General features: G+C 32.1%; 1 protein-coding gene across 1 annotated transcript; it reads left to right on the forward strand.

The window, feature by feature from the left end:
- Nucleotides 1–1346: 1346 nt before the first annotated feature.
- Nucleotides 1347–3660, forward strand: LOC105139969 (glucan endo-1,3-beta-glucosidase 12-like). Its single transcript, XM_011046619.1, has 3 exons — nt 1347–1522; nt 1617–2927; nt 3449–3660. The coding sequence occupies exons 1-3, from the start codon at nt 1438–1440 to the stop codon at nt 3481–3483; spliced, it is 1431 nt and encodes a 476-aa protein (XP_011044921.1). The 5' UTR covers nt 1347–1437; the 3' UTR covers nt 3484–3660.
- Nucleotides 3661–10667: the final 7007 nt, after the last annotated feature.

The raw sequence follows: 10667 nt of genomic DNA on the forward strand, positions 1-10667 counted from the left end.
AATAATATGTCTTAAAATATAATTGTAATTATTGTTAAAGAAAGTTGTAATCAATCAAATGACTCAAGATAAGATTAAAAAATATTTTAAAAGATAACTTAAAGAGGTAATCTTTTGCATTTCACACGCTTTCATAGGTGCTGGGATCACATCCTAGGGTACATGCACAAACGTGATAATTCTCTATTTTAATAGTATTTGGATTTGAAAATGTGTTAATATTTATTTTTTAAAATATTTTTTATTTAAAAATATATTAATATAATATTTTTAAAAATTATTTTTAATATCAATATATTTTGATAGTATTTTTTTTTAAAATTATTTTTAATATCAATATATTTTAATAGTATTTTTTTAAAAAAAATATAGTAATATTTATTTTCCATAGTGTTTTTCACATGAAAATATATTAATATAATATTTTTTATTTTTTAAAATTATTTTTAATATCATTACATTAAAAGTATATAAACATATATATATATATATATATGTATGTATGTATATAATTAATTAATTAATTAATTTTTTTAAAAATGAAATTTTAACTAACGCAAGAACAAAGAAGGCGAATTTAATAGTTGGATTCAAGCCTACTTCCCTTACCTTAAGTTGAACCGCCAAAGAAAAACATGACTTGTCATCATAACGAAGATAAAAAAATGTCCACATGGTAATGTCATTGCTTAACGAGCACAAGACAAGACAGCCGAGCCGAGCCAAAGTAATACAGCTGGCAATCCAACGTTCGAACGGGCACATAATTGGTAATTCACTGTAAGATCGTTGGTCTGTATCTGCAAGGTGAAAGACGAGATATAATAATAATAATAAAGAAATCCCATCCGCAGTACAAAAAGATCCGTTATGTCCGACGCCATGAAATGATGCGTTTGAGTCAGAAAAGTAGGCCACCATACTGCTCCCATGCCTCAGATGATAAGGTATGTTTTGGTACGGCATCGGATATTATTTTTTAAATTATTTTTTATTTAAAAATATTTCCACATCATCACATTAAAAATATCTAAAATATAATTTTAAAAAACAAAATTTATTACGAGAGCTGTGTAAACAGAGACACAAAAAGTCCTCCTGCTATCATCCCAATAAATTATATTAGACACGTGTACGGCCGTGTGGCTTTGAGTTTGAGCCAAGATATCCACCCCCAACGCCAACCGCACCAGAAAGTGTCAAGGGTGGGTGGTTTCCGTTGGCTCCGCGTTGCCGTATTTACCTATCGGGTTGTGTTTTTTTCTGCAAAACCAACGTGGGCTCCACCACAATTACCACTCTCCAACCCCACCTGCCCATGACGAACCCCACCCAATTCAGCACTTCCTCAGCCTATAAAAATGAATCCCAGCACAAGAGAAGCAACCAAATCCCATCCATAGCTAGCCCTGCACTCCCTCTGAGAACCACCAGAGAATGACATTCCTCAGTTCTTTCACCTGCTCCGTTCTATTACTCTCCTTCTCTTCTTCCTTTTCCTTTTTCTATGCCTTCGCTGCTGGTACGTATACCTTTCTCCTAGTTTAGTTTCTTGCAGTACGTAATTGTTTTTTTCCCATATATCTTGTATATATAATAATGTTATTAATTTGCAGGTACGATAGGAGTGAACTATGGCCGAGTAGCCAACAACTTGCCAGCACCAGCAGAGGTGGTGAGCCTTCTGAAATCACAGGGAATCAACAGAATCAAGCTCTACGACACAGACTCAGATGTTTTGACAGCACTCGCCGGCTCGTCCATAAACGTTGTTGTGGCGCTCCCCAACGAGCTCCTCTCCTCTGTTGCTGCAGACCAGTCATTTGCTGACTCCTGGGTCAAGGCCAACATCTCTCAACATTTCCCCCAAACAAAGATTGAAGCCATTGCTGTTGGCAATGAAGTATTTGTTGACCCGAAAAACACAACACCTTTCCTTGTACCAGCCATGAAGAATGTTCACAATTCTCTTGTCAAGTTCAATCTTTCTTCTATTAAAATCTCATCTCCTATCGCTCTCAGTGCACTTCAAAGCTCCTACCCGTCTTCAGCCGGATCCTTCAAAACCGAATTGATTGGACCCGTTATTAAACCAATGTTGGATTTTCTACGTCAAACAGGGTCATATCTTATGATTAACGCATACCCTTTCTTCGCATACGCTGCAAACTCTGACGTAATCTCATTGGATTATGCTTTGCTTAAAGAGAACAAGGGTGTGGTGGATTCGGGTAACGGGCTAAAATACTATAGCCTCTTGGAGGCCCAGCTCGACGCCGTTCATTCAGCCATGTCAGCTATTCAATACAACGACGTGAAGATGGTGGTGACAGAAACTGGTTGGCCTTCCTTGGGGGACGAGAATGAGATTGGTGCTGGTGAAGCAAATGCGGCTTCGTATAACGGAAATTTAGTGAAGAGAGTTCTTACAGGAAATGGGACCCCTCTGAGACCGCAGGAACCGCTTAACGTTTACTTGTTTGCATTGTTTAATGAGAACGAGAAACCGGGTCCCACATCCGAAAGGAACTATGGTTTGTTTTATCCAAGCAAGAAGAGAGTGTACGACATCCCGCTTACGCTCGAGCAGTTAGAGAATGGCCAGTCAATGCCGGTCAACAAGAGCAACAGTCCGGCCCCGTCCGTACAGAGTGGCGGTGATGTGTCGACGACATCATCAGCGGGTCAAACTTGGTGCGTGGCCAATGGGAATGCGGGAGCTGAGAAACTCCAAGCTGGGCTCGATTATGCTTGTGGTGAGGGAGGGGCTGATTGCCGTCCGATTCAGGCCGGTTCCACATGCTACAATCCAAACACGGTGGAGGCGCACGCATCGTATGCCTTCAACAGTTATTATCAAAAGAAAGTTCGTGCTGCCGGCACTTGTGATTTTGGGGGCGCGGCGTACGTGGTTACGCAACATCCTAGTAAGTATCCATCTAATGATCTTCTTTTTTTTCACTACGTTCACCAGTTAACCTGTGATTTATGAAATATGATTCCGCCATTAAAAGTCAGTTCATGTTTCTTGGATTTGAATCTGATTTCCTTCCTTAGACACCGACTGCTTGGAATAAAAAAACCCGACAAATTATCATACACTTAGGGTATTGGAATTTCTACATGAAATGTAGGGAATCCAATAATTTATATACCCTGTAGTTTGTCAAATAGTTAAAAGACTTTTGACATGAACCGTAGTGACGTTGTTATGTGGACAGGTAGAGTAGACGTTAAAGAATAAGACATCTGTCTTCATTAAAAAAAAAAAAGGATGAAAATAAGCAAGTAAGAGATAATAATTGATGTTGAGTTTTTCAACATTACGTGCTTGTTTTATCCTAATTTTGAAGATCATGTTCATGATCATGATCATGATCATGATCTCTGATGTGTAATTGCAGCCATGTTCACTTAATTCATAACATGACACTACTTTGTGCTGCAGGTTTTGGAAATTGCAAGTTCCCCACTGGATACTGAATGTATGCCATCCATGATGGCGAATTTTGGAAGGAGATTTGCTCTAGGAGGCATTGGTTTAATTCTTTCGTCGTATTAGACATGTTATAGCAAATTTTCTTGCTCCATACACAGTTCAAGTGGAGTTGTTGCTCCTCTCTTTGTAATTTATTATACATCAGACACAGTATATCTATTCTACGCATAAGATTTTCGTATAAGAAATTTATTCAAAAATTCATTTGCATGATTCACTCTCTAACGTCTAATTTTCATATGGGTTTCCTTTTCGAGCTCTGAACAATTTTGACAATTTACCTGAAGACTTGTGCTCCGCATAAGATTTTCGTGTATGAAGTTTGTTCGAGAATTCTTTTGCATTACTCACTCTGTGACGTCTAATTTTCATATGGGTTTCCTTTTCAAGCTCTGGAACAATTTTGACAATTTACCTGAAGACTTGTGGCTACGCATAAGATTTTCGTGTAACGCATAAGATTTTCGTGCAAGAAATTTGTTCAAGAATTCTTTTGCATAATTCACTCTGTAACGTCTAATTTTCATATGGGCTTCCTTTTCAAGCTCTGGAACAATTTTGACAATTTACATGAAGACTTGTTTGAGAGAGAAGGATGATAAGATCGTTTGCCCATGGTATAGCAGCACTGTGTACGCTCTTTGTAACATGTTTAAAAAGATGATTAACAATTGCGCAGGAATTCTTACGAGGTTGAATGTGTTGGCCTATATCTTTTTAATCTTTTTGTAAAACATGTAATTTTAGAATTTTTTATTGCACAAGAGAATGAGGCTGGCCATAAATTACAGGGGTTTAAAGAACAAAATATACTTTGATAGAAAAACTATGTCTATCATTGTATAAATAGGTTGCGTATCGTCTTAATCATGTCCCTACAAAGGTTTAAAGAATAATATACTTCAATAAAAAAAAAAAGCTAAAAAAAGCTATGTTTATACATAATATGCTGTGTTTATACATAATATGTGAAACAGATTTCTTGAGAGATCGATCAAATTGATAAATTAGCATTAGCATTATTTGAATTTCATCTATGTTAGTGGTTACATGGCATAAATAATGTTTAAGGCCAAGTTACATACAAAGGTTGAAGAATGATGTAGTATCATTTTATTTTTCATTTTTTCAATTATACTTGTTTATATTACCAATTCATTTATATGTAATCTATAAAATAGATTTGATAAAATTCATGTTAGCTAAACATTTATTGAGAAATCAAATTAATAAATAAACATTAGTATTATTTGAACTTGATCTATGTTACATGCCATAAGGAGTAGTTAAAGGCCAAGTTTTGGGTAATTTTTTCCGTGACCATCCCTATCTTGATATCAACCCTAAATCAAAACAAGATATAAATGTTGTTATTGCAAAATCTGTTCTATGTCAAATAAGGTTTGATGGGTCAAAAACCAGAATAAAATTGTAGGAGTGGTAACAATTTCTTCACTAGATCATAAAGTAATCTTATCACTTTAACTTGATTTTTCATGCGCTATTAATCAAGTTGAATATAATGCCTTAATTATAAGTTTGAAAGTTTGTAAACTATGGTAACAGGGAATTTAGTTGGTGAATATAAATGTGAACATCACACTCTAATATTGTACTATGTGATAGCTAAAAATATTATCAATAATTTATTTTTTATTTAATCTTTTTTTTTTAGTGATAGAAATAATATCGAAGTCAATAACTTAACTAATCATGAATCTATCATCATAATATCATCCTTTTAAAAATTATTATATACAATAGAATTTATAATTGAAAATAGGCAAATAATAATGATAAAACTATTGATAAAATTTTCTATTAAGTGTAATATAGGGTCTTAATAAAAACAAGTATTCTTAATCCCAATTAGATTTTCTTAGGATCGAATTTGCAACGAGACTACAACCACCTCTAATCAAACAAATAGAGACTTCAAGTCCTGTACCCTCAGTAAAAATAACTATTGTAAAAGCATCACCATGTAAAGAAAATACAAGAGTTATGAGGAAGGATAAGTTTGTAGAAACTAAAGTGTAGATAAAATAAATAAAATAATTTTAAAAAATAAGAAAACAATAAATCTCTTTATAAAAATAAAGATAGATAAATTATTGAAATTGAATATATGATGCCGGCCATAATTTTTTATGGTATTTGGTCTTATTTATATTACGCGGAGTTTATATCTCATTTACATAGGTAATTTTAATCCTATATAAATATTCTTGTTAGATAAAGAGACTTATAGAAGCCAAACTTCTCTTATATTAATACACTTGAGGATTCTTATTCTGAATTGTTATAACTTATTTTTGGATTATTCTTTAAATTCACTTTTTGTTTTCCAAAATAAAAATAATAACAAAAAAAAACTAGTATTTTAGCAAAAGCAAGCAGAGAGGATTCCAAACATTAAGCTACAATTTTGGATGGCATTAGAAGTCTTATTGTATCCCATTTTACCTAAAACTAAAAAGACAATACAAACTCAAGGTCAAGTTACATGATTATTGGATAAATCTCCACACAAATTAAGTTTAAAGACATAATTAAATTTATAATAGGTCAATTTGATTTAATCATAGACCACATTAAAGTTCAATTATATTTAAGAATTAATTTAGATCTAATTAAAGGATTTATTAGGTGCAAGGACTTAATTATATATTAAATGAGTCAAATTAATTTAATTAGAGGCTTAATTGGTGAAAAATTAAGTTTTGGATCCCAATTTGGACTTAATTAAGAAAATTAAAATTTTAAGAGATCAAATTTAATTTTTACCAAGTCAATTGATTAAAATTGAGGTAAAAATGCAAGAAAAAAATCGAACTCTAGGGACTTAATTGGCTCAAATCAGGGGTGAAATTAAAGGTATTTAAAAGTTTAATAGCTACTTAATGGTTAAATTGAAGAAATCCAAAATTAATGACCAAAATAAAAAAGATGTTGAAATTCATGGTTGAAATTGAAGTTCATTAGGGGCAAAATTGAACAAAATTAAAAGTTTGAAGCCAATCAAATGTGTAATTGAGAGAAATAATAAATCAAGAGATTATAATAAACTTTATCAAAATAGCATCATTTTGAGTTAACTTTTCATCTTCTTCTTCAGGTTTTCACCTAAAAAGGCTACCAAGAGGGTCACCTTCCCAAGGCATTTAATATTTCATCTCTCCACCAAATTTAGTAAAACTTGTATGCAAATGACAACCTGATATCTGACTATTGACGTTATAGCGGTTATGACACTCCCCTAAAGTGATTAACCGACCAACCCTTTCTTGCAAAAAATCTGATAGCACATGATAGCTACTTTGAACCAATAATTAAGATCCTTCTAACTCAAATTAAAAACAAAATGTCCATCTTTCACCCTCTATGAATACGAGTGGATTTCAGTCAAGCTTTTGCATCATTAAAGACAAAATATTCATCTTCTACTCTATGAATAAAAGTGGAATTCATGATATGAGAAAGGAGACATGAGAAGCTAAAGTTGAGAAAAAAACTATTTTTGTCTAGTTTTTCTTCCCTCCCATCTCGGCTACCACTTAACCACTTCCTTCGTCGCCTCCAACCACTCGTTAATCTTCCCTGTAACATTAAAATTATTGCCAGCTTTTTGTCTCCCCCATCCAAACAAGCTTTCCTCTTCCTTTTTCCATTGGAACCCCCCTATAGCCATTTGCTTGTAGAAATTCTTCTGCATGCAAATGGCATTTTTCCATTAAATTAGATGGGTCGAACTTGTTTCCAGCCTAGCTCAGCCTAATGTAAAATAAAAAATGAGGATTAAGTCTGTTGAGTCACCAATTGGCCCAACCCAACCCAGTTAGGTCTGAACCAGTTGGTTGGACTGGGCCCAGCCCAATTAATAATAATAAATAATATAATATTAAAAAAAACAAAAAATTAAAATTGTTTAAAAAAATTGTGATTTTTTTATATGTTTTTCTATCAAATTTGCATAATATCAGGTTAATATATTTACATTATAAGATACAGATCCGGTATTAAAATACTTAGTTTTTTTCGAAACGTTTCTTAAAAAAATTGAAAATCTAAAAAAACCTCAAAATTTTTAAATTAATTTCTCCTTTCAAAAAACAAAAAATATTTTGTTTTCATGCATACGATCAGATTCTAAAAGTTTTCCAAACATATTTTCATAAAAAACAAAAATATATTGCAACTTTCTCATGTTTTAAAAATACAAAAAATAATAAAAAAAAAAAAAACAAATATCATAGCCAGTTTATAGTTATCCATTAGGATTTGACCAAAATATCAAAAACCCTTCACTAATCATTTTGTTCATTTTATATTAAGGTTTAGATGTAAATTTCAATATTTTGGGGTGTAAAACTACATAGTAAAGTATACCCTCAAGTATTAAAGATATAAAGAAATAAATACGATTTTAAAATTTAATCCTTAAAATGGTTAGAATTCAACCCAATACAATAGAGATTTCTTTACGAAAGGAGATTTACCTTATACCTTAAAAAAAACCAACAAATAAAAACTTGACCTAGAAAAATAATCAAATAATAATGTAACTTATCTTAGGTAAGAACTATCGCAGGTGATATATCTTCCCCTTGCACAACCAATTCATTACCTCGGACTTTCACTAACAATAAATTTCCTAGTAATCTTAATATTAAGTGGCAATTTTGAACCTTATAATCATAATTATATGATTATACTCAAAATCTTTTTTTTTTCCCCAACAACACCTTTTAAAAGACTTTTTTAAGCTCGCCATTCAACATCACCCTGCATGAGTAACATTATATTTCTTCAATTATGATCATGATTTCTAGTCAATTGATCTTAGTCAATTCTTTTATTTCATGATTGATTTCAGCATTTTTGTGAACAATTAATATTTTTTTATATTTGATACATGTATATTTATTTTTGGTGTAAACAATGCCTCTTTATATTACTTTATTTGTTAAATTGTTTAATGTTAATCCCATCACAACTATACTAAAATTGATTGATCAAATCAACCAATTATGATCTGATAAATAACACTAATTTTAATTTTGTCAATTTTGATAAAGTTAATGTATATTTAAAATCTCTATATATTTTTTAATTTAAAAACTTTCCATAAAATAAAGATGACTGATGTTTCATGAAATTCTAACAAATTAACATAATCTAATTTATTAAATTTATCAAAAATACTTTTAGGATAACACCTCTTATACATTTCTCTTTTTTTAAACTTCTTTGTTGTTTTGTTGTAATGGTGATAGATTTTTTTAACCAAGTCTTTTTTATCTTCATTGATGATTTTATTTTAATGTTGATAGATTTTTTTATCGAAGTCTTTTTTATCTTATCCTCCTCAATGAAAGCAACTAATTATCTTTGCATGTTAAAACAATATTGAATCAAGTGTGTAATTGAATTCATGTATTGTATAATATTTATTGGCTTCACAAGCAATGAATTCACTTTTCTTTTCTTTTTATCATTCTAAATCAAGTACTAATATGTCAAAAAATCTTATAATCAATTACACTATTAATTAACTATTTATTCCTTCCAAAAATATCTTTCAATATGGAGAAACTATACAATAAAAACTTAGCCTTAAGAATAGGCAAGTAGCAACCTCAAAAAATCAAGTGGAATGTGGAACACCTAGATTTTCTAACCTTAAGAGAAGTTAATTTTGCCTACACGTTAGAAGAACAAGAAGAGAGATTAGATGAATTGCATAAATTCAAAAGAACTGAAAAAATGAAAGTAATAACAAAAGTGGCAAGTAAAGTTATAAAACATCCAAAAAAAAAGATAAATTTGTAGCAAAATTGTATATATAGGGATTGACCATCTTTTTCTAATTGATGGTTGGTCTATTTACATTGCACAACAAAGTTTCAGCTGTTCAAGCAACTTATTCACTTTGCAAAAGCTATGTTAGGCGTTCAAACAGCTAATGCCTCTCCCTAGCAAAGTTTTATGCAACTAGACTCTTTTCGCCATATTTTTTCATTGTTATCTCCGAATGATTTTGGGGTTTTGCTTCCAGTACTAATTCAAACAGTAGAGTAATTTTTAGAGTACCCATGAGCATGCCTTCGTTGTAGAAGAGTCGTGGAGATTAAAATAAAATTGAGAATTATCTGGTACTCCAGCCAATTCCTTTGCATCGCAATCGTATAGTTCCTCAAATACTCTACTCCAGCCAATTCCTTTGCATCGCAATCATATAGTTCCTCAAATACTCTAACAAGGCGATAATTCTCTTTATTTACCTATCGATTTGAGGAAATGTAGGACTTCAGCCTAATCCCCATCAAGTAACACCAAACAGTTCAAAATTTGCTAGTGAACTGTACATCTTGATCACCATATTTTAGTAAAATAAACCAGCAACTACCTTATTCATCCATATTGTTGGAGTAGCAATGAATACTGCACATTTGGTAAACTTGTCCATTACCAACATGAACTTTTGGAAACCCAACAACAAAATCCATTAAAACCAATACCCTTTGAAAGGGTAATGTTTGCATCAACCTCACCTTTTTTTCAAAACACTTTGTTTTGTTGGAACATAAGATATAATTTTACATATAGTTAATGTCAGGACCCAATTCCTGCCATTTTGATCGAAGTTCCAAGTTCGCGGGTCCGAGGGACTTCCTTTACCGTTTTTAGCTAGTAATAGGTTCGGAACAAAAATGCCATTATTCTGTCCACTCCCGAATGACCTACCGGTCATAGATCATAAGTCTCCATGATCAAATGCTTCCTTAGCTTCTCATTAGGCACATATATTCAACCACTTTTGTATAAAAAAAAGCCATTTTCCAACCAATATCATCACACACTTCCCTCTCCTAATAGACCAATCAGCTTCATATAGGTTGTTTCTTCCTTGACAACCTGATGTAATCTCTCCAGCATATCAGATTTCACCTGCACAATAACAAATAGAGTAGCAAGCACCTCTCGCCTACTTAAAGTATTTGTAACCTAGTTGTGCCGTTATGGCTTATGTTCCCACAAAAAATCATATTCAGTCAGAAACTCCTGCCAGCAAGCTTGCCGTTATGACAATTTCTTATGCAAGTATTTGTCATAATATTCATCTTTACCATAAACATAGGCCCTAATAGATACATTCTCTACACAC

Source organism: Populus euphratica, unplaced genomic scaffold (assembly GCF_000495115.2).
Source record: "Populus euphratica unplaced genomic scaffold, PopEup_1.0 scaffold113.1, whole genome shotgun sequence".
NCBI classification, from domain to species: domain Eukaryota; kingdom Viridiplantae; phylum Streptophyta; class Magnoliopsida; order Malpighiales; family Salicaceae; genus Populus; species Populus euphratica.